The 24,211-nt window shown below is 46.6% G+C and overlaps 2 protein-coding genes across 5 annotated transcripts; both read right to left on the minus strand.

The window, feature by feature from the left end:
• Positions 1–120: 120 nt before the first annotated feature.
• ANKRD34B (ankyrin repeat domain 34B) lies at positions 121–10,689 on the minus strand. The gene is made up of 2 exons (XM_090038167.1): positions 9,254–10,689; positions 121–8,646 (listed from the first exon to the last, which is right to left on the minus strand). The coding sequence occupies exon 2, from the start codon at positions 8,596–8,598 to the stop codon at positions 7,042–7,044; it is 1,557 nt and encodes a 518-aa protein (XP_089894293.1). The 5' UTR covers positions 8,599–8,646; positions 9,254–10,689; the 3' UTR covers positions 121–7,041.
• LOC149868203 (uncharacterized) lies at positions 9,258–23,064 on the minus strand. Of its 4 annotated transcripts, none has more exons than XR_016441198.1 (3): positions 22,753–23,064; positions 21,584–21,732; positions 9,258–9,382 (listed from the first exon to the last, which is right to left on the minus strand). XR_016441198.1 is itself a non-coding variant. In XM_090038172.1 (3 exons), the coding sequence occupies exons 1-2, from the start codon at positions 23,034–23,036 to the stop codon at positions 21,584–21,586; spliced, it is 438 nt and encodes a 145-aa protein (XP_089894298.1). In that variant the 5' UTR covers positions 23,037–23,064; the 3' UTR covers positions 9,258–9,382. The 4 variants fall into 4 exon arrangements, 2 of the variants coding, with proteins under 2 accessions (XP_089894298.1, XP_089894299.1); XM_090038172.1 differs by having other exon boundaries at positions 21,584–21,737; XR_016441199.1 differs by having other exon boundaries at positions 9,263–9,400.
• Positions 23,065–24,211: the final 1,147 nt, after the last annotated feature.

A 24,211-nucleotide genomic window follows, 5' to 3' on the forward strand; every position in this document is an offset into this window, starting at 1 on the left:
TCCCCAGAGGAAGCATCGGGGTAATGTACCCCCAGATCTGTGTGTAGGGTGAGGGAGGGCTGCCCACTTGGGGCTAGGGGTGTTGCTGGGCTCTTCCCAATGATGGGGGTGTGGGTTGGGTTGGGGCTGTGCATGAGGCGGGCAGTGGCAGCCCTGGGAGGGGGGGCGCTACCCAAAATTTTGGGGTGGCTGTAGCCACACTTCCCCTCCCCCCCACCGTAGCCCTGCCCTGGCTTGGTCCCCCCTGCCGGGAAGAGCCTAATGCTGCCCCTGGCCCTGAGCAGGCAGTCCACCCTCATCCTGCACACAGATTTGGAGGGCACATGCCCTCCCCATACCTCCCCTGGGGATGTGCACAATGGGGAGAGTTACCCCTGCAGCTCTATCTCATGCCCTGCCCCAGGTGTGCAGCGCCTGCCTCACCCCCAGCCCCACTCCCTCCCTTACCATGGGGGCCCTGATTTGCCACCTCATGCCCCTTCCCCATCCAACAGACTTACCAGTGGGATATTGCTCTCCAAGCTGCCAGGCTGCATATCAGCAATTGGATTGGAATCAGCTGATATGGCTGGTTAATAATCAGCCATTGGTATCGGCCCATAAAAGTCTTTATTTGTGCACCCCTATCAATTGGCCAAATCAGTTCTGAATCCTCTTGATTAAGCAACACTCAATCGTTCAAACACCGTGTGGTGCTACAACCAGTAAATGTCCTCTACCTCAGACTTTTCAGCCTGGAGTTTCAGGTACTCTCAGACCCATTGTCAGGCATCCTCTGTGCAGGCTGAAGCCTGGAGGCTTGGAGTTCAGATGCCCCCAAGCCTCACTTGCCCTTAACCAAAGGCCATAGGAGGAGACCCCCATTTCCATAAAGTAGGTGTGTAGCCAAGATCCTCCCACTGGAAGTGGGCCAGTGGAAAGGTAATCACAAGACTCTCCTAGGGAGTCTTGTCTGCAGTGCATTGACCTGGGGTGCACCCTCCACTGCACAATGCCATTTAAATCCTTTGGTTTAGGTAACAGACCAATGCAGTGACTATACTTGATCTTATCCCACAAGAGGAATTGAGATGGATGTGACTGTGTGGTTGCACGCCTCACTTCAGCTGTGTCATGTGAGCTCTTGGCATGGGTTTGGCCCAAAGCCGCTTTCTGACAGCTCCAGAACCAGTGGGGTGAGTGCTGCTGCTGCTGCTACTGAATTCAGTGGGAAGGAAGAGGGAAGGGAAGGGTGAACAGCCGCATCATGCATCCTTGGGCTCCAGAGCTACATGGAAATATGAGCTCCAGGCAGACCATGCTCTGATGGGGTGCAGAGCTGTGGAAGGAGTTCACACTGACCAGGGAGTGAGCTTAGAGTTCACTAAACATGTGCGGCACAGCCAAAGTGCTGGGATCACACCCCTATTGCACCATCCTAGATATGCTATTGGATACAGAGTATGGAGGCTGGTACTGAATGGGCAATGAAACTAAGACAAGAAGCATAAATGGCGGGGAGAAAAGTGGTTGAAGGCTGGGGCAGACAGGCTATCAACAAAAGGATTCAGCCTTGGACACAACAAAGGCAGAAGGGTGTGTTGTAAGGGAATCTTTTCCCCTGGCCCAAATTAAATTGAAAATTTCTTTTAGTCTGTTTGCTCACTGTCAGCAAACAGCCATGAAATGCACAGGTAGCCTTAATTCTGAGGTTTCTGAGTGCTTGACGTTTCATTCTTAATATTATTTTAACATAACTGTACACACACACGATTAAATAGGAACAGCATTCTGGATCAAACAGCTAGTCACAAAATGCAAGTTAATGCATGTTTTTTCAGAGCAGATGGCTGTGGGCCCTGCATGGAACAGGGTGGTGATCATGCTCAAATATGGTAGAAAGGAGAGCACATCTCTATACTGCATAATTTCTTCAGCCATTATCACACTGTATGCATATGTGGTTCTATGGATGCTAAACCGTAGTAGCTAGGGAAAAGACACTTTTAGTACCACAAACATTTCTAAAACCCACATTTTCCTGTGGAAAAACCCCTCTGAAGTTGAATTAACAAAAATTATGTCAGTGGACTCGGTGCTCATCTTAGCAACACAAGGGAGGACACAAACAGAGCTGTATCACTTGCCCATCCAGGCAGTTATCCCCTTTACAGCAGGGGTGGACAAAATATGGCCTGTGGGCTGGATCCAGACCACCAGGCCACTTTATCTGGCTTGTGGGGCCCCTAAAAAATTTAGATAATATCTGTCTGCCCCTAGCTCTTATCAAAGATGACCGGAGCCAGGGGCAGTAGGACCCAGGGGAAGCCACGACAGGCTCCTGCAACAGCTTAACAGGCTTGTGGCTTGGGACCATGGGGCTGTTCATGCCTGTACCGGAGCAGGAAATTTAGGTAAGAAGCAAGGGGAGAGGAGGACTGTGGCGATCACCTCAGTCCTTAGGGCCAGGCTGGCTCCTGCCGGGTTCCACGGTCCAGCCAGCAGCCACATGGCACAGGGCAGTCAGCGGGCGGGCAGGCAGCAAAGTGGGGAAAGCAGCAGCAGGGACAGCACCGAGTGGAAGTGGCGTTTGGCCAGGGTGGCAGGGTCGCAGCAACAGATGCCTGCCACCACAGCAGCAAGGTGGAGCAGCCCTTGCAGCTCCCCTCAGGACCGCCAGTGTGGTTGTAGCAGTCATGGTGGAGGACGAAGTGGGCTCGGCTGCTGCTGCCTTGTCCTTGTCCTTGTCCCTGTGCTAACGGTGCTGTGCTCTGCCTCTCTATGCAGTCGTTGCTGCGGTAGTGGGTGGCTGCCACCAGGCGACAAGACTAGGCAGCCACCGCCGCCAGAGCCCTGCCTCTGGGTCCGAGCACCACTTGCACTCAGCACCATCCCCACGGCAGGCCGAGGTGGCTAGAATTGCAGCGATGGTGGCAGCGACAGGAGTGGGTGCGGGCCCAGAGTCAGCAGCCGTGCAGGGAGGCAGAGCACAGCTGCCAGGCACTGTGGAAGCACTGTGGCAGCAGCAGCTGCTCCCACAAGCAGCACTGCGCATTGCCTTGAGTGCAGTGATAAGGCAGCAGCAGCTGAGCCCACCTCATTGTCCTCTTCCACTGTAGTCACCACTGCCAAGCCCCACAGCCACCACAACCGCGCAGTGGCCCCAGAGGGTGCCACAAGGGCCGCTCTGTTTTGCGCGGGAGGCCAAGGCGCACCACAGCTGACCCAAAGCTGCCAAGCTGTTGGCCAGCTCTCCTCTCTCCCTGCTGGCAGCCCAGCCCGGCTCTATAGAACTCAGCCAGTCCCTGCCACGCTCTGGGCCCTGAGATGCCAGGGCAGGCCCCATGCTCCTGCATGCCGCTTGCTTCCACTCCCCCACCCCCACCCTCCCACTGTTGCTTTCCCCACTTTGCTGCCCACCTGTCAGTTGCCCTGCATAATACCATACCCACCCACAGCTCCCCACAAACCCCACACGTACCCCCCACACACAATATACAACAGTAAGACTGCATTATGAGCTGTTATGCAATCACTTCTTCATATACAGCACAAAACACACACAAAGCAGGACAAAAATATATCTTTTTAATTAAATTAAAATATATTATTATGGGTGCTTGATTTTTAGTATATAATATGTTTGTTTGTTTTTTCCCTAAGAAGGCAAAAACCCTCTTCCGCAAAGGAGTACTTCCAGGGGCAAGGGGAGGGACTTCCAGTGGCAAAGGTCGGAGTATAGGGGCAGGACTTCCAGTCCAAAGATGGCAACCAGGGGGTGGGGCACCTGTCAAGGGGTGGGGCTACCCATATGGCCCTTGGTACCTTGAGCTTGCCAAAACTTGGTAAGCAGCCCTCTGCCCGAAATAATTGCCTGCCCCTGCCTTATGGATTCAGGGACCAGGTCTGAGCATAAAGAAGTGAATTCCATAACTTTGGAAGTTATGTTTTGCGAGTTCTGAGAATTATGAGGAAGTCTTCACTGAAAGAGGACATGATATATGTACTATTGAAATGTTCATATACAAATGACATGATGAACTAAAATTACAACTGTTCATTAGGAAACAGTTTGTGATGCTGTCTGAATTGAAGCTGAAGCTGTAATACCACAGATATCCACTTAATATTTCCAGAAGCAAGTATTTAGTTTCATTATAGTTCACATTATGCAACTACTACATCAGTAAGACTCATTTCTATATATCATATCCAAATTAACAAATAAAAGACTGTTACACTTTTAGAGGCCAGGCAATAAAGTGCCACATGAAAACCTAATTTTAAAGTGTTCATGGAGTTTATACAAATACCAAAGATAGATGTCTCGAACAAGAAAGAGATCTGGAACCATGTTGGAAACCTTAAAGTACATTTTTTTTTAAGTCTGATGGAATTGTTATCCAGTCCTTTGATTAATAAGTTACACCAAGCTCTTTGCATTTTTTAACACTGCTGGCAAAATTATAACACACAGTACACATGTTAATTTTCTAATAGAATTACACTGGTTTGTTTTCAAAAAAGCATATCCTTTATGAAAACAGTTACTTCATACTAGTTTTGTAGTATGTTTGAATTATAGTTACTTTATACCTCTCAATTCTGTTCTCCTTTCTTCTCTTGTAACTCCTACTACTATTTCTGTTAGCTTTTTTTAATATAGAAAGAGGAGAATAACTTGACTCTCCATTGTCTTTTGCTTTATGGAGTCATTTGCAACCATGCAAAATGAATTTACACTGGGTGTCAAACCAAATCAGAATAGAAGTGTTCTGTGGAAATTATTATAAAAGATGTAGGCAATGGAGAATTAGGCCCATAGGGCTAAAACTAGAAAGGGTTTAACCCCAACTACCATTTTAAGCATCTAAGTCCAAAGTTTAGGTGCCATAGTGGCCCTCAAAACCTCTGCTCAGTTACTGCCTACACCTGCAGATACCTAAAGTTCCTAGGGGATTTTACTACCAAAAATGTTGGCCTGCTTGCGGATGGTTAAAAAAAAAAAAAAAAAAGTGGTGCTTTATTTTAAATTCTGTGTATTGCTGTGCTGAGCCCAGCACCTGTCCAGAAGAGACAGTGTATTAATTGGACCCTGCTCACCCAACGTCTGTATAGATTGTGAGTTTTAGTGGGGCTTTTTTGGTACTTTTATCGAATAGCTGATTGAATCAGCTATTACATAAAAGCACCAAAAAGCCTCACTGAAGTGCCTGATCTATACAAATGCTGTGGAGCCAGGTCAAAGGAATGTGCTGCTGTTTCTGGTAAAGCATGGGGTTGTTTGTTTGTGGGTTTTTTTTGTTTGTTTGTTGTTGTTTTTTTAATGTCTGCAAGCAGCTTAGGTGCTAATCTTCCTACCAACAAGCATGGGCACAACAGCCTAAATCGTAACAAGGCAGTGTTGCTCACTGCCCTAGTTCATGCATAAATCCCAGTGGCATTCCCAAACCAGACATTTTCCTTCATATCTTATCTTCAAGCCCTTATCCAACAAGCATTCTGAGAGGAGACCTCTAGCAAAATAAGTCTAGGACAAAAAAACAGTAATGTTAGCTTGGTGATTAAGCAATTGCCTGAGCAATGGAAGCCTTTTTCAAATCCCCACATTGCCCAGTTTGGAGCAGAAACTTAAAACTCATATCATCCCAAGCCAGGAGTATGCTCTTACTACCAGCCTACTGAAGTAGAGATATCTGTATCTCTCTAGTGAAGCTGCTTCACTCTATGCAAGAAATTTTAAGCAATTTATGGAGCAGAAACTTGTCTACCTCCCACATGAGTCCTAACCACTAAGCTAAGAAGTCATTTTCTCTCTGGCCAAATGAACAAACATTTCATTATTTAAGCAAACTGAACAGCTCTGATGATAAAGCTTGAGAGAGACTCATTTCAGGGTATCCAATAATCTTGGAACTGAACGCTCTGTAGGGATTTAAGAGAGTTTAGAGGAGGAACTTGAACTCAACTGAGCAGGTATTTAAAAAATAACCCCCCAAACTCACCCTATTTTGTGAGGCACTCTCACTGGTTTTTCAAGAGACCTGGGTTAGAAGAGGGTTCATGACTCAGAATCCCAAGTGCAGTTAGACACTCAACTGCCTTGGATGGTGAGGCTTAAGTTTTTCTAGGGTAGCTTGGATGGCTCCTTGCTTAGTGTTCTAGCTTCTGTGAATCCCATTTGTTTGTGCCTAAACTCTCCCTATGTACTGCATAGGCAGCCTAGCTGCCTAATTCAGGGCTGCATGAATTCCACTTGGTGGCAGGGAGCCTAAAAGTTAGACACTACAGTATTCATTCTTTGGATTTACCTCCTTGTATTTATGATTTTGTTATAAATTTTATGTCAAAACACAGTATTACAAATATCCGTTGACTTGCAGAAAATAGCTGCAGTGTAACCCCAGCTGGGAAGGCTTGTTTTTCCCTTCACTGGACATGTCTACACATGCTATTACTGTGCATGAATAAGTTCCGGAGCTTATTGCTCTGGGGTTTATTGCTCCTGGATGTGCCATCTGAATGGGTGCCCAGGAACAATTAACTCTGGATCAGTAAGATCCTGAGTTTATTCATCCATGGCTTGGGGAGCCATGTTAGAGCAGCTTTGGCTAGCAGGGGGCTCTGGGAGGTCAGCCTACCAGACTGGGACTGCTTCTCCCAGCTCAGTGTGCTGCGGAGGGGCTGGCTGGGGCATGAGGGAGCCTCAGCATGGGGCTAGCTGGCAGGCAGCCCCTGGACTGAAGCACCCTAATGCCCAGCCATCCCCTCCAGCGTCTATATGTGTGCTGTTGTGGGGTTTTTTTAGTTAACTCCAGCCTAATATGGGGTTGTATAGATGCTGAGATGTTTATTGCACAGTTTATTAGTCAACTGTGCAGTAAAGGTCGCACATAGATGTGCCCACTGAATCTAAAAATTAAATTCATCCCAAGATAGAGGACCATCCAAAAGATGCCTGTTAAGGGTTTATAGGGTACAGAGGTCTTTGAGTGGTAAACATGATTGGAGATGAATAAGGCTGTACATATTGTATAGATTTGTTAACACTTTAATAAGTTGTCAAAAATTCACTAGTTGCTTAATCTGTTCAGTTTGTAATGACTGCCTCCTCAACAACATTCTTGTACTTTTGGACTCCTTGGGAAAAGCAGGTGCTGTTGGAATTAGGGTTTTTTGTCCACAAGAAACCATCCCAGAAATCTTGTTGCTAAAATTAATATCAGGAAGTAGAGGATGGGGAGTCACATTTAAAGGAGGAAGGAAACCAGGCCTGGTTTGGGCAATATGATCTACCAGGAGAGCTCCTGAACCACGTCTCTCTAAAACAGCATGATTTCTTCTACTCAGAGGACCAAGAGGTATGTTCTCCAACAATTCCCTGGAACTTGATAACAAGGATGAAGATGGAGAGAGAATCCTTTTCTTTCCTAGAAATGACTTGCTATCTTCTGTGGTAGCAGGACTCCTAGTGGTAGTTAACTGAGAATCAGAGCTGTAGTGATTTGCCCCTAAGCTTCTCTTTTGAATAATACTTCTCAGGGTTGAAACAAAACTCATTTGAACTGAATCTGAATCCCGATCCACTGGAATTTCACTCTGATTATGTTTTGCCTCAGCATAAAGTGACTGAGAATTTATCTCATCATATGATAACTTTCTTGAACCAGTTTGATCAAAGGATTTTAACAGATGAGCAGTATCTTTTACATCAATACTTTGGTGCCTGGTGATATATCTCTTGGATAAAGCCAGACTATTGATTTTAAAAGAGAGTTCTTCCTCTGGAGTTATATCCTGAAGTTCTTCTTGTAAAGAGGAAATTTTATTCTGATGGAGCAAGGAAGGAGAACTCTTTATCCAAGGCTCAGACTGCAAACGTTGCACTGGTAATAACTTGGATCCTCCATGTGTTAAATTAGGTTTTTTAGTGGGAGAAACTGAGCTGGATATATCTTGTTTGTTTCTTAGGTGATCCAGCTCCTTAAAACTAAAGAGAGCTTTTTCTGTTTCACATGAACTTGAAAGTGGAGATGGAGATGTTTTAAGTTCTATTTCTGAGGGAGAAGTGCAGGCATTTGGAGAATGACATTTCTCAATGTCAGCTGGAGGCACATTCAAGTATTGTTTAGTGGTTTGTCTTCCAGATGGAGACTTGTCTGTTGTAATAATGATTACTTCTTTTCCTCTTGCTTTGCAAGCATTTAAGAGAACTTTCAAGGTCTCCCTCTCTTCAGAGTTTACTGCATATACAAGTGCAGAGTAATTAGAATGATCTTGTAGACTTGGGTCAGCTCCACTTTTCAGCAACAAAGAAACCACTTCAGGGCCAGCTTTTTCCAAACAAGCATGCATCAAGGCTGTCTTTCCAGATTTGTCCTGTATATTTGGATCTGCCTTATTTTCCAGTAGATATTTAACCATTTTTGCTTTGCTGACACTTTGATGGTCCACATGCTTAGTTTTACAAGCAATCATCAAAGGGGTTTCACCTCTGTCATTACTCTCATTAATGTAGGCTCCACCTTCTAACAATAGTCTTGTGAGGCGAAGTCTGCTTTGATAGACAGCTTTTATCAAGGAGTTCCCATCAGTTGACACTTCTACAGCTTCATGCATTGTACCAGTCTTTTACTTATACTTTCCTTTCCTAGCTGTTGAAAACACCTAGTTTTCAGAGAAAGTGAATAGGAAAAAGATTAACCAGCCTCTCGTTTCTCCAATTAATAGTATTTTGTGAACAAGAGTGTCTCTCATTAAGAAGTATTGTTCAACTTTAAAAACCAAACACTGAATATCATATGAAACAATAAATATATACATCTACAAGAGGTACAGCTATAAGGAACAACTCTCTTTCATGTGCAAGTCTATGTTACACCTGTACCAAACAAACATAGTTTTAGTCTGAACTTCCTTATAATAACGTTAAACTGACTTTTCACTCAATTACCATTTTCATGCAGTTGCACTGACTAGAGAGCTACTCAAGGTTTATGCAGATGGCCAAAAGAGCAGAATTTAATCCTGCAATATTTTTTCATATCAGCACTAGATACTACATCACAGTGACCCATTCATAGAACCATAAAGTAAAATATCCATAAAAGTTAGAAAAATAAACAAATGTATAAATGAACCCAAATAGCAGCAAAATATCAAAACCAAACTCTAATAAATTATTTCCATATTAAGATATAGTTATTGAAAACTGTCACAAGGGTGGGTATGGGCATCCAATATAAAAATAAAGCTATTTCTGAATGTACGATACCTTCCTTGGGTTGCTTTGAAAATGCACTCAGATGTAAACAGCAGCAATGGAATGAAATATAATATGCTCCACACATTGTAGGGCTCATTCCCTGAGAACGGTCAAGTGCCTGCCCATAGAATATCAACCCTAAAAGAAAACAAACACCTGTTAAAAGCAAAAGTAAAATACAGTCACATTTAAGATCGGGGAATAAGTTCTTGTTGAACAAAATCAAACAGTGTATACTATGTATGAACAATTCTTTATGTATATATCAATGATAAACTTTATTTCTGTGTTTTGCCAATGAGAGGTTACTACTGTGAAGAAAAAAGAAATATTAGCGTTATCAGGATAGTTGTAAAACAAAAATAGACATGATTTAAAAAAAAAAGCTTTAAAAAGAGTCTTCTCCCAATACAGAAATAAAAATATTTCCTTATCAAACTTCTTTTTCCATATTGATGTTAGTTTCAGTTGCAAGTAGGTAAATAATTATTTTGGTTACATCTTTCTTTATATAATACCACCATACCACCAATAGATGCATTTAATTTGAAAGGAGCTTTATTTAGCATAAGACTAAATTAGTTCCTATTCTTGATATCAAGGTCTGCTTTACATTTGTATTACTTAGGGTCAAACCAAAGATTGTTGAAATCAAGGTCCTCCAGCACTAAAAAATTATCCCTGGTCTGTTGTGCCCCAGTGGCTGTTACCTGGCTTCACCCCTCCCTCTTTCCAGAGCAATTTCAAGAGATAAAGTGTAAAGACAGCATATACAGTGGAACCTTCTTGCACTTTCATATAGCTTTGACTGCTCTCCAGTTGTGAAAGGGAGCTGATGATTTGTTACCATATTATAAGAGGCTGTGAGGAACCTATTTCCCTGCATATTTTTGATCTGCAAATAACACTGAAATATAAAATTGCTTCTATATTTTTCATTCTGTGGTTCTAAAAAATAGAATTAGAAGAGCTCTCAAGGGTTGTCTACTCCATAGTTTCTCCAGTCAGTGGTACGCGTACCCCTGGGGGTATATGAGACACAGGCAGGGGGTACGTGGGTGTGGAAGACCTCCACAGCAAGTGAGTATCGCCATTCCCCCTGCCACCACCGGGTTCACGTCCAGCTGCTCACCCCTGCACCCCAAGCCAGCCACAGGCTGCTGCAGGAGGGGGAGGGCGGGCACACACATACCTGTACACTCCCCACTGACAGGCAGGTAAGTTTCTTTCTTTTTTATCCTGCCTGGGCTTTGTTGGGAGGAAAGACCGAGACCCCCACAGTGCAGCATGGAGTGTGGGGGGGGCAGGGCGCTATGGGGATTGCCCCACAACCTTCCACGTGACAACCTTCCCTGTCTGGGGCCTTGTTCACTGCACACAGGAGGGCTGGTGGTGGCATTGGGCTCTTCCTGGTGCTTGGGACGGACTGTGGCGATAGGAGAGGAGCTGCCACTGCCTAACGTAGGGAAAAGCCCTGTGCTGCCACCAGCCCCCCACCTGTAGCCAGCCTAGACTCCATACCAGCAACTGCATGCATGCCTCAGAGCAGAGAGCGGGGGAAGGTTGCGCTGCCTCAGACCCTATCCCTGCTCTCTGATTTGAGGTGCACATGCTGTCACTGCTGGCACAGAGCTGATGATGGAGCTCTGGAGCTGAGTGTAGCTGTTTGTAGCCACCCTGGGCTCTGGGGCAGGTGTGCATGCAATTGCCAGTCTGGAGCTGATGCTGGGGCTGTGGAACCCGGCGCAGCTGTTTGCAGCCTGCCCGCTGCAGCTGCCCAGAGCCCAAGCTGGCTACAGGTGGGGGGCTGGAGGCGGCACAGGGCTTTTCTAGGCTGCGCTGCCTCAAGACCCGCCCCCCCCCCACCATCCACCTCGAGCCACAGGATGCTGGAGCCTGGAGCAGCTCCTTCGCAGCCTCCTGGCTGCAGCCAGCCCAGGCTATGGATAACTGCTGCCAGCCAGAGAGCCTGGGCTGCTTGCAGCAGGGCTTGTAGTTTTCCAGCCACCTGCTGAGAACAGCCCAGGCTCCATGGCTGGCAGCACCTGCCTAGAGCCCAGGCTGGTGGTGGCATGCTGAGCAGAATGGCCTTGTGTGCCATGCTTGTCCCGTATTCGACCTGGGGGGAAGTGGGCAGTGGAGTCCCCCAGGGCTCGGTCCTTGGGCCCACGCTGTTCAATTTCTTTATCAGTGATTTGGACGACAAGGTGAAAAGCACCCTGTTTAAATTTGCTGATGATACCAAAATTTGGGGTGAGGTGAGCTCGCTAGTAGGGAGGGAAAGACTGCAGCAAGACCTGGATAGGTTACAGGGGTGGGCTAACAAAAACAGGATGAGTTTCAATACTGACAAGTGCGGGGTGCTGCACTTGGGCAGCAGTAACCAGCAGCACACTTATAAGATGGGAAACGGCCTTCTTGAGAGCACGGAGGCAGAAAGGGATCTTGGAGTCATTACTGACTACAAGATGAACATGGGCCGACAATGCAAGGTCACGGTTGGCAGGTCTAACTGGACCTTGTCGTGCATCCACAGGTGCATCTCAAGCAGGGCCAAGGAAGTGATCCTCCCCCTCTATGCAACACTGGTCAGGCCACAGCTGGAGTACTGCGTCCAGTTCTGTGCCCCCCACTTCAGGAGGGATGTGGACAACATTGAGACAGTCCAGAGGAGGGCCATTCGCATGATCTGGGGACTACAGGGCAGACCCTACAATGAGAGACTGCGGGACCTGAACCTGTTCAGCCTTCACAAGAGAATGCTGAGGGGGGACCTGGTAACCATCTGTAAACTCACTAGGGGGGACCAGAAGGGTTTGGGAGAAACCTTGTTTCCCCTAGCACCCCCTGGCATAACAAGGAGTAAAGGCCACAGTTGTTGGAGAGTAGGTTTACATTAGACATCTGCAAGAACTACTTCACAGTCAGGGTGGCTAGGATCTAGAACCAACTTCCTAGGGAAGTGGTGCTGGCTTCTACCCTGGGGGTCTTTAAGAGGGAAGCTTGATACCTACCTGGCTGGACTTATTTGAGCCCAGTTTTTCTCCTGCCCATGGTGGGGGTCGGACTTGAAGATCTACAAGGTTCCTTCCAACCCTCCTTCTATGATTCTGTGACCCCTACCCAAAGACTTACCATGCTGAGCAAAATGGGCTCGCGTGCCATACTTGGCACATGTGCCCCAGGGGTTGCCAACCCATGCCCTACAGACTTACCTCACCATGCCACCCTCTGCTTCTCCCCGTTACCTCAACCCCTGCTGCAGTTACCCTGGCAGACAAACAGCCAACACCACCTGCCTGCACTACAGCAGGTGCAGCCCAGGGGCTGAGGTGAGTTGGGACAAGCAGGGCCCTGGAGCTGATCACATAACAGTGAATTTACCTCACATATAATGAATTTGGGGTGTAAAAATATTCATCACATAAGAGCGAATTCATATATACCAAACCCACATAAATCATGGGAAGGAAACCTGTATATTTTCCTAAAATAAGATACTTTCAATATTCATCAACCCTGCACTTGCTTGCCAGCTTTTCTGCATCAGAACTCTCCTGCTTTATGAGAAATAGTCATCCATCGGTAGAGGGGAGAAAGATTGTGTTTCTCAGAATTTAAGCATGTCCCTGTCTGCTGTAGTTTCCACTTTAAGTGTTTAAATTTAAGTGGGCTAATTTTACTGTTTATGAGGGTGTTAAAATGGATCGTTTTCTTGTAAAAAGAAAGTCTTCAGATTTAGAAGAAGCTAGTGCCCAGACAAATGTGCAACAAGTGTTGGAGCAGGAGGAATATGTTCCTAAAAGAAACCAAGCCTCAGTAGTGAAAGTACAAAATCTTCACAGGTTCATAAAGCACATAGCTATGATCCCAGTTATTTGGCTTTCAGGTTAACAACAAACAGAGATATACCTTCATTACCACTCTGTGTGATTTGTAATGAGACACTGTCTAATCACTGTATGAAGCCTTCCCTTCTGAGAAGGCACCGTCATACTAAACATCGTGATCTGATGGACAAATCAATAGATTTTTTTTCACAAGAAAACGTGAAAGTTTGAAAAAATCAAGTCCTGCTATGAAATCATACTCTGCGCTCCCTAAACAAGCTCTACAAGCTTCATTTGAAATCGCACACATGGTGGCAAAAATGAAGAAACCACATACCATTGCTAAGAACCTTGTGATTCCTACTGCTATCAGAATCGCTGGAATCATGTTTGGCAAAACAGAAGTAGATAAAATTAAAACCATCCCACATTCAAATGACACCATGACAGGAAGAATTGATGACATGGCAGAAGACATAATTAAACAAATTTCAGAAAAAGTCATCCAGAAAAAACAGTTTGCTTTACAGACTGATGAATCTACAGATGTGTCCAGGTATGCACAATTGATTATGTTTGTCAGATGCATTGATGATAAAGATGAGCAAGGAATACAGGAACAAATATATGGCTGCAAAGAATTGGACACAAAAACAACAGAAGAGGACATTTTTAAGATCTGAAATGAGCATATTGTAAAAAATAGATCGTCATCGGAGTGTTGTGCGTCTGTGCACAGACAGAGCAGCAGCAATGGTAGGTTGACGAAGTGGTCTTGTTGCTCACTTAAAAGGTATAAATCCTTTAATCAAGTGGAACAATTGTATTATCCATAGGCAGGCATTGGCTGCAAAGTGACTTCGTGAAGATTTAAACAGTGTGGTGGGAACGGCCATGAAAACAGTAAACTTCCTAAAAGTACAGGCTTTGAATTCACGTCTTTTACAATCGCTGTGCCGTGACATGGGAACTGAACATACTACTGTACTTCTTCACACTGAAGTTCAGTGGTTGTCACGTGGAAGGTTGTTGAATTGCCTGTTCAAGTTGAGAAATGAAGTTACTGTCTTTCTCAGAGAAATGAAATCTGAATTCTTACTGCACTTTGAAGATGAAGTATGGATTTGCAAATTAGCCTATCTTTGTGACATTTTTGATAAAATCACTTACTTGAACCTTCAGCTTTAGGGTTATAACACAAATATATTTACCTTGCATAAAAAGGTAAGAGCTTTTAGAAAAAAGTTGAGGTTCTGGAAATATCGAGCTTTGTGTGGAAATTTTGGTTCATTTCCACAGCTCTCAGAGTTCTGTGATGAAAACGAAATCCCTCTGAATGAAAGTGTGAAAGAAAATATTAAAGAACACTTGGTAAATTTGGAGTGAAACTTTGAATGTTATTACCCTAATGTTGAAGAGCATGAAGATCCACAGAAACTGGATTTTGAATCAATTTAATGACGGCACTATTGCACAAACAGGGATTCCAGAAAGCATGAAGGAAAAACTTTTGAGCTTTCCACAGACAGTACATTGCAAAGGATGCAAAGCATGGGATTGGGTGACATCCCTGCATTTTGGCAGAAAATGAAACAGGAATACCCACAGCTGAGGAACATGGCTGTCACAGAGCTGCTCCCATTTGCCTCAACAGCCAGTTTCTCACCCTTGACTGGGCTAAAAAGTAAAATAAAGTGTTTGTGCCTGGAAAATGATCTGATAGTAGCAATAAGTAGTTTAAAACCAAGATTTGGAATGCTGATGTCATCCAAACAGGCCTAAGTTTCTCATTAAATCCAGCTCTTCCGAAAACTCATTTTTATTTTATTTTGATAAAACTAGCAAAAAGTCCAGTCCAATCCCTGATTTGTAGAACAGTTCTAGAGAGGCAGAGGATCAGTTCTAGTCATAAACAGACCTATGTTTAGAGTTTTATTAATAGAAATGTTTGAGTTATATATTGTTTTTACCGTTCTATAATGTGTATGATTCATGTGTTATTTTGTTTAAAAAACTGTTGTAAAATTCAATACAAAAGAATAAAACTTAAATTCTGAATTACTGCATGCCTGTTTATGTGTGTGCCTCCATGTCTGCCTGCATATGTGTGTGCCTCAGCATGTCGCTGCATGCATCTGCCTATGTCCTTGTGTCTTTTTATCTCTGAACTACAGATCCAAACACTCCCTTCACCCACTGCCAACACAGTACCTGCAAACTTACCTTTTTTAGAAAAAGAGCAGCTACAATCTTCCCTCCTCCTAAGGGTCATCCCCACAATTAGGGTTGCTACCTGCCCCCCCCCTCTCTTCACCGTCCCCCTTCCCTGTCTCCCTCTCTCTCTCACCCTATATCCTTGTCTCTCTCTCACCCTCTTTCCCTGTCTCTCTCACCCCTTCCTCCTTTTAAAACTATGGCAAAAAATTTGACACGCCGCACACTGCGTTACACTTTAAATTCCTCAACGATAATTTGGGGGGCTGTGCATTGCACGACACTGGGTTAAGCCCTCCTAGCTTTGGCCAACATCACCTCTAGCCCAGGTACATTCTTGTGTTGTGCACTCCTGGTGTAAAAGATAGCAACCCTACCCACACCAGATCAGACGTGTCATATCACATGACTTATATACACAGCCCTTCCTCAATATATGGCACACATTAGTCTATAATGTAAACAATATAATATATATATTATAAAATCCCCTGGAAAATTGAGTGTTGGGGTACTTATTAAAATTTTCAGAAGTTGGGGGGGTACTTGCTACTTAAAAGGTTAAGAAACACTGATCTAGTCCATTCCCTTAAACAAGTGCAGGCAGGGTATGCTGTTCTCCAACCATCCCAGACAAATGCTTATCTGAACTCCTCTTGATGAAGATGCAACAGCTTCTCTAGGGATATTTGAATTGTATACATTAATCCAGATGCATGCTAAACTGTCTCCAGTCCAACTCACTGTTTTGTGACAAGAAGAGAGAGATTCAGCATTCTTTTTTGAAAAAGATATCCTACAATATTCTGTATGCCAAAAAAGCAAAAACAAAGTGTTCGCCTCAAAGAATATTCACTTCTATGGAGAGGGCCACCACAAAATCAACTTCTCTCTTATGTTCCATAAAAACCCCATTTGAAGGAGTTAAATGGGCTGAAGATAATATAGGAAGCTTGTGATGGACTTCTGCAGAAGCATAAGTTTCCTTGTCAGTGATCACTGGTTAAGAACAGGGAGTGGGAGAGGAACATTCCACAGCACTGCTTTAGTTGACTTTCATTACTCAGTCTTACAGGTAAAAAATTTAAAACATAATTGTATTGAAATTACTTTAAGAAGCTATTCTACTGAACTGAAAGTACATGTTACACAGTGTGATTCAGTATTTTTTTTAACCTTAATTCTCATTGATAGGTGAATCATTGTTTGGAAATGTGTAGTTTTGACGAATAATGCCCTCTAAAAAAACAGTGCAAGAAGAAAGGTTTTTAAGTGATGGAGTTTACTGTCTTTAAGAAAGGGGAAAAGGAGGACCCAAGACCACTCAGCCGCACCCCAGTCTCTAGAAAAATCATGGAGCAGATCCTCAAGGAATCGATTTCTGAGCACTTGGAGAAGAAGGTGATGAAGAATAGTCAGCATGGATTCACCAGGGGCAAGTCATCCCTGACCAACCCAATAGCCTTTTATGATGAGATGCCTGGCTCTGTGGATGCAGGGGGACTGGTGGATGTGGTACACCTTGACTTCAGCATGGCTTTTGATACAGTCTCCCCACAACATTCTTGCAGGCAAGCTAAGGAAGTACGGGCTAGATGAGTGGACGGTAAGGTAGATAGAAAACTAGCTGGAGCATCAGGCTCAGAGAGTGGCAATGGCTTGGTGTCTAGCTGGCAGCTGGTATCAAGTGGAGTGTCCCAGGGGTCAGTCCTGGGACCAGTTTTGTTCAATATTTTCATTGATGACTTGAAAGATGGCATAGAGTACAGTCTCAGCAAGTTTGCAAATTACACCAGGCTGCAGGGAGTAGTAGATATGCCAGAGGGTAGGGCTACGATTTGGAGTGACTTAGACAAATTGAAGGACTAGGCCAAAAGAAATCTCATGAGGTTCAACAAGGACAAGTGCAAAGTCCTGCACTTAGGATGAAACAGTCCCATGCACCAGTACAGGCTGGGGGGTGACTGGCTGGGCAGCAGCTCTGCAGAAAAGAACTTGGAGTTTACTGTGGACAATAAGTTGAATATAAGCCGGCAATGTGCCATTGTTGCCAAGAAGGCTAATACATCCTGGGCTGCATCAGTAGGGGTATTGCCAGTAGGTCAAGGGACGTGATTATTCCTCTCTATTCAGCCCTGATGAGGCCATGTCAGGAGTATTGTGTTCAGTTTTGGGCCTCCTACTACAGAAAGGCGTGGACAAATTGGAGAGTTCAGTGGAGGAAAACAAAAATGGTGAGGGGGCTGGGGCATATGATTTATGAGAACAGGCTGAGGCAACTGAGTTTATTTCGTTTAGAGAAGACTGAGGCGGGATTTAATAGTGGCCTTCAACTATCTGAAGCAGGGCTCAAAAGAGGATGAAGCTAGACTATTCTCAGTGGTGGCAGATGGCAGAACAAGGAGCAATGGTTTCAAGTTGCAGCAAGGGGAGTTTAGGTTAGATATCAAGAAGAATTTTCTCACTAGGAGGGTAGTAAAGCACTGGAGTAGGTTACCCAGATGGGTGCTGAGGAGTAAGGGCACTCCTTAGCAGCCCCTGCTAGGCTTTTCCCACTCTCTGCTTGAGCAGAGGGTGTGTGGTTAGGCCTTGGCCTCAGTCAGCTTGTTGAGGTGGAGGTGGGGTTTAAACCCCTTCCCTGTCCCATACTCCTGGTAGGAGTGAAACAGCCCCTGCCATGCTTTATCCTGCTCCCCCCTTGAACAGAGTATGTGGGGGGGAGGTAAGGGGCGTGGCTGGGCCAGCTCACTGAGGCAGAGTGGGGGAAGAGGGTTTAAATCCTCTCTCTGGCCTGCATGGGACCCCAGCCTGTTTAAACCGCCCTTGCCCTCAGCAAGCTGCCCAGAGTCTAGCCATGCTGCCCAGCTCCCTGCTCAAATGGGGGAAAAGCCTGACAGAGGCTGCTTTGCCCCCACCAGGTAGACCTCAGCTGAGGTCCCATGTGGGCCAGGGAGGAAGTTTAAACTGCCCCCTTCTATAAGCCAGCCAAGGCTGGGACCTAGTCACAATCCCCAGCTCTGAGAAAGCCTGGCAAGGGCTGCTGCACCACCATGCAAGCAGACCCCAGCTGGGATCCAGTGCAGGCCAGGGAGGGAGTTTAAACCCCTCCTCCTTCCATAAGCCAGCTGAGGCTTAGATATCAGGAGGCACTACTTCACAGTCAGGGCAGCTAGGATCTGGAACCAACTTCCAAGAGAAGTGGTGCTGGCCCCTACCCTGGGGGTCTTTAAGAGGAGGTGAGACGAATACCTTGCTGGGGTCATTTGACCCCAGTAATATTTCCTGCCATGGCAGGGGGTCAGACTAGATGATCTACTCAGGTCCCTTCCGACCCTAGAAACTATGAAACCATGAGGCCAGGGTCTAGCCAAGACTCCTGCTCTGAAGAAAAGTCTGGCAGGAGCTGCTGCTCCCCTGCACTCCACCAAGGCAGACCCTGGCTGGGGTCCCATGTAGGCCAGAAAGGGGGTTTAAACCCCCCTCCCACCTGGCCTTAGTGAGCTGGCTGTGGCTGGGGACTAGCCACTCCTCTTCCCCAACTCTCTGCTCAAGCGGATAGCAGGGAAAAGCTGCTGCTCGCACTTCTGCAGAGGCATGATTTGTGCATAGGGTGTGTACAGGCCATGGGCTTGGAGCTCCCCATGCTGCAGCCCTCCCCGCCAGGGCTTCCGTGGCCCAGCAGTTGGGACCCAGCACGGCAGGCCATAGCGAGGCGAGGAAACTCAGTGCCGCCACCACGGGCCCTGTGCCACCATGGCAAGGCACCCCCTGCCCACCAGGCAGCAGTTGGGGTGATGGTGTGGGATTGTATCCTTTGCTGCTGCTGGACAGGCAGGGGGTGTCTTGCTGTGCCAGTGGAGGGCTTCCAGTGGTGGCACTGAGCTTCTCCGTCTGGCCCCACACTGCCCTGCTGTGCTGTGGCTTGCCTACTGGGCCATGGAGGCCCCAAGAGGCGAGCAGCATGGAGTGGAGCCCCAAGCCCACAGTTGGGCAGCCTGCATCTGCACCCACCACGGGATCTGCTCCAGCCATGCCACCCGTGGGGGAGGGGGAGCCGGGCTCCATGCTCTGCTCTGGTCTCAGCAGCCGCCACCTCCCACATACAGCAGCTGGGGCTCAGGTGCTGCTGCAGGGGGCTGCAGATCCAGGTCCCTGGCCCCATAGCCTAGGCCCCTAGGGGCCCCCTCTGGCAGGGGGCTATGAGTGGGGAATAAGGGGCACCAGCAGGGCCAAGGGTCTGTGAGTGGAGAGTGAGGGGCACTGGCATATCAGGGATGCTCAGCGCCACAAAGCAGTGCAGGGGATAACTGCAGCTAGACCCACATCCTTGTGAGTGAAGGGGGCACGGGGATCTCTGATTTTTCATGATAAAAAAATCCAGAATCAAATGCCAAAATTTATAAGTATTTAGAATTTATTTTATTATAGTGACTGAGGCACTGGTAGCCTTCCAAATTCCTTTAAAATTGTAAATATGCCAATAAAACATGTGTGTCCAACTAATACATTATATACGTATATATATATATTAGTATATATATTAGTATATAGTGGTTGTTCATTTTAATCACCAAAAAATGCAGATTTTGGGGTTTTTAATCAGCGAATTTGTGATTTTATCAAAGAACTAAGATCCCTGTATGATACATCATTATGGACTGATGTTAAACATGTTGGAATAATATAATAATAATAACAACCCAAAGCTTGTTAATTGTTACTTTATGAATGTTGCAGGCATGCCAGCAGGAGTGATAAGATAATCAGTTGCAGACTGGTATCTAAACTGTGCCGATATCATTTCTCAGCTCATTACTACATGACTGACATTGTCTATGACCCATCCCAGACTGATCTTTAGATTGTCCACTGATATGTGGACTTTCAGTACAAATATTACGTAATTTAGGGAAAACGTTTTTTTATAACAAAAATACATTTTATGTTCAGATGAACAAAATGATATGGTAACCATTTGTGTGTCCAGTTAAAATAACACCTTGAATTAAAGAAAACATTGTTTAAACTTGGAATCAGTGACCATATGATTCTAAAAAAATAGATGGGCACTTGGATAAATTTGACCACTCCTGAAACCAGACAGTTTATAGTAAATCTGTGACAATCACAGATCATGTTCTGACACAAGTTTTGCTGTCTATTACAGTCCAAAGATCTGATTAAAGTCTTTTAATTGTTGTTTTTTTTCCACCATATGAATCTTGCTAACTTGATTGAAAAGGACTACTAAATCTCTTGTAAATAGTACCTAACTGTTGGAAGAAATGCATGCAATTCTGTGTTTTGCTGTATATCACAGAAGTACAAATGAGCATGAGGCAAAAAAAAAAAAATTAAGATAAGTGATTATCCGGTATAAAGAAGTATTTAAAAAGGTAGCTCATTTTTCCTAAACAAAGGACTTTTGCTCCTTCCTAGTTAAAGCTAGATTTTCTGATCTCTGTTTCCTTCCACCCCATAGCAGGAATCTATTTTACAAATAGTCTGTCCTCTATTTTTAACTCAGAAAAATCAATTAGAGTGCAGAGGGCAGCCCTGGTATGTCATTCCACTTGCCTGTTTCTTCCCCTCCTGAAAACAGAAAAGTAAAGGATATGGGGGAATAAAGATGGCCAGTCTGGATCAGTGCACATCCTTCATCCATCTTTTCCTTTCCTCAAATGAAGAGCAATACAGGTTAAGTGTGAGAAGCAGAGGGAAGAAAGAGGAAGGCAGAGAAAAGCAAAAACAAAAAGTACACTTTGCTTTTACTTTGAATTTATTGGGGGAAGGAAGTATACTGACCCTGTAAAAAATAAACAGCACTTTTTAAAGACTGGCATATAGTCATTTACCTTCATTCGCTCTCTTACATGCGCAAAATATTAATCATATATATATATTTTACAGTGCCACTACCTCCTAGAGTGTGTGGAATTTATTTAAATAGTTGAAATTTACCATTACATCTCTTTCAGGTGACATTAGCCATTATTTCACATCTCTACCAACGATGTCTTTTTTAATTATTAGCATACCTATTTAAAGAATTAAAATTTTAATAATGAAATCTTTCTGTGATTGTTGTGCCCACTTTGACACAATAGGATTGACAATATAGTATATAAAGGAAAATTTCAGAAAATGATTTCTAGTTTCATACACAATCCTTCCAGACACTGAAAATAATCAGATATAAAGCATATTTTTGCTTCATAATTTGCTGCTGGGCCAGCAGCCACAGTAGTTCTGTTTCAGAAAATGATCAATAGTCGCTGTGGTTTGAGATCCTTACCTATAAGTGTGTTGTCTCATAGAAATTCCTTTGGTCGTTTCCGCCTTGGTAACCTTGGCGGCTAAACCGTAGAAAGACAATCATTTTCTTTACATTTCCAATAATTCTCATAATCAATAAAGTTCTTTGCTGGCACAATTGAAGAAAACCTGCACTGGGGAGGAGAAGGAAAATGCTAAGAATATGCTGGTGGAATCCCACGCTGGGGATAGTACACTACAGGCACGAGCCAGAAGGGAGACCATACAGCAGGGGAGGCAACTGCTGGCATAGGTGCCAGAGCGCGGTACGCAAAGGCATTTTGCTTGGCACGCGCGCCTCAGGGTGGACGGTGGGAAGGAGGCAGGGACACAACAGGGATCGAGCCACCCCTGGCTGGCCAACATCTTCCAAGCGGAGGCGCGTGTGTTTTTGGGAGTGTTTTTGGCATTGCCGACCCCTGTTCTACAGTGTGGGACCTCCCTTCTGGGCTCTGCCTGGAGCCGACTGTCCTGGCTTTACCCTTGCTCCTTTTTCCAGACCACCTACACCAAGCCGGGGAAAAAAGGAGCTTCTCTTTAGAAGTCCACAGAGGATACAACAGGGAGAGATAAAGGATTTAGAACAAGAAGCCTCTTTAAAGCCCTTTCACTGAAAAGGCTGGCCTCCGTGCTGCAACGGCAGAGGCTGCAACTTGCTCTTGAGCTTCAAAGAGACTAACAAAATAATTTTCCAAGAACAACATCCGACTAGCACGGATTCCAGCTTCCTTAACCCCAGTAACCTTTAGAGGCCGGCAGCTGCGAGCTAAGTGAACAAAACCAGGCAAAGTCTCCACACCTTGAAACCTCTTTTTTTTTTTTTTTTTTTTGGGGGGGGGGGGCGGCGTTGCTTTTCCAGCTTTGAGACCCCAGTGGCTCCAGCTGCCTCACTTCGCTGCAGCTCCCGGCCCGGGAGACGAGCGCAGGAGCTGCAGCTCGGCCCGGAGCGGGGGGAGGAGGCGGCTTGGGGCGCCGCAGCCCCTCAGCCCCGTGGGCACCCACCCGCACCGCGCGGACCTGGACGGGGCGGCCGCGCCAGGAGGACGTCCCAGGGCACCTGCTGCAACTTCGGGACGGGAAAGGGGCGCTGGGGCGCGGAGCGGGAAGGGGCAGCAGCGGCACCCCCGGCCTGGCCCGGCCGCTTCTTACCTGCGGGGCGGCGCGGTCCGGTCAGCGCTGGGGGCGGCGCTGGCGGCAGCAGCTCCCGCGCGTGCCGCAGCCGGAGCGGGAGCAGGCGGCTGCAGCGCCTGGCCCCGCAGGCGCCTCCCGCCGCCCCCGCGCCCGGCAGCCGCTCTGCCGCGGGCGGGACCGCTCCGCCGCCGCCCCGGCCCGCTCCTCCCCCGCGCCCGGGGCCGGCACGAGCGGGGCCTCCGCCTTCGCTCCTCCTCCTCGGCAGACCGCGCCCGGCGCCCCCGCCGCCCATCCGCCCGCATTTTGGCGCCTAAAAGCTGGGGAGGGGGAGCCCGCGGCTGCAGTGCGGGGAAGCTGAGGGCCGGGGGGCGGGCAAGGCGAGAGCGGCTCCGGCGCTCGCGGGCAGCCCGGCGGCGCAAGCAGCAGCCGGGGACCGGCCGTCGAGGCTCCGCCGTGCAAGGACCGGCCGCTCAGCCCAGCCCTGAGGCCGCGCGCGTCGTGCCGGGGCGGGGGCAGCGCCGTCGTGGCTCCCGCGCACCTGCTCGCTCCGCCGCGCGGCGGCGGCGCCTTGGCGAGAGCGGGCAGCGCGCGGAGCCGCCTGCAGGAGCGCCCGCGCGGCTGCTCCGGCCTCCTGGGCCCGAGCTCGTCTCCCCCGGCCGCGCCGCGCCGCGTCGCTGCCGCGCTGATCACGCTGGCTTCTGCCTCCGCCCGGGCGAGGGATGCGGGGCACAGGGGCAGGGCTGCTTCCAAGCGGCGTGACCGATAGGCGCGGGGGTGCAGTGGCGCGTTGAGTGTCGTCCCTGCTCCACCCAGACTTTAAAACCAAGTGCCGGGGGGCAGCAGCATCTCTATCCAGGCAGCAGACAGTCGCGGAGCCTTATCATCTCCCTGAGTCCTGCTGAGTTTTCCCCTATCCACAGGTGCTGAAGACACCCTGTCCTTTTTCACCCTCTTGATGTTCCTTTAGTCAAGCCCCCCTTTCCCCTGCAGCCTGTCTCTACTAACCTCTGTCTTCTGTGTCACAGCCCTGCAGACTGGCTTTAGCGCTAGCTACGGACCTTACTTAACTCTGGTGTGATAATATGGACTCAGGTGTAGAAAAGCCTGACCTGAAGTACTGGAGGTAGGGTCAAGACGCTCAGGAAGGCTAGATTTTGTTTTATGAATCTGAGGCATGCATTTAACTATAATGACTACAACTAATGACAATATCTTTTGGCTGTTTTGACTCTTTGCCATGTTTGGTGCGCTTTTTTAAAAGCTATATGTAATCTAGCAAATTAGTGCATGTCCCAATAGGTATATTTGGTTTTGCGTTCATCTTAAATGGAATAATATAGGGCTAGCACCCTAATATATTAGTATATGGTATAGATTAGTATATTCATATACTTTTATATGGGTAGATCATAAAGAAAAACTGAAAGTTTTATATAACTGGACAAATCAATGCATGGTGTTATATGTGATGGTGTGC

Source organism: Crocodylus siamensis, chromosome 3, assembly GCF_052110815.1.
Source record: "Crocodylus siamensis isolate JL-2025a chromosome 3, ASM5211081v1, whole genome shotgun sequence".
Taxonomy (NCBI): Eukaryota; Metazoa; Chordata; order Crocodylia; family Crocodylidae; genus Crocodylus; species Crocodylus siamensis.

What these genes read in the sequence shown, in the direction of transcription:
- ANKRD34B (XM_090038167.1), bottom strand. Translation starts at nt 8,598, where the DNA reads ATGCATGAAGCTGTAGAAGTGTCAACTGATGGGAACTCCTTGATAAAA.
- LOC149868203 (XM_090038172.1), bottom strand. Translation starts at nt 23,036, where the DNA reads ATGCGGGCGGATGGGCGGCGGGGGCGCCGGGCGCGGTCTGCCGAGGAG. An exon ending in CGGACCGCGCCGCCCCGCAG is followed by an intron (nt 21,738 to 22,752) that starts GTAAGAAGCGGC and finishes TCTCCTCCCCAG; the next exon opens with TGCAGGTTTTCTTCAATTGT.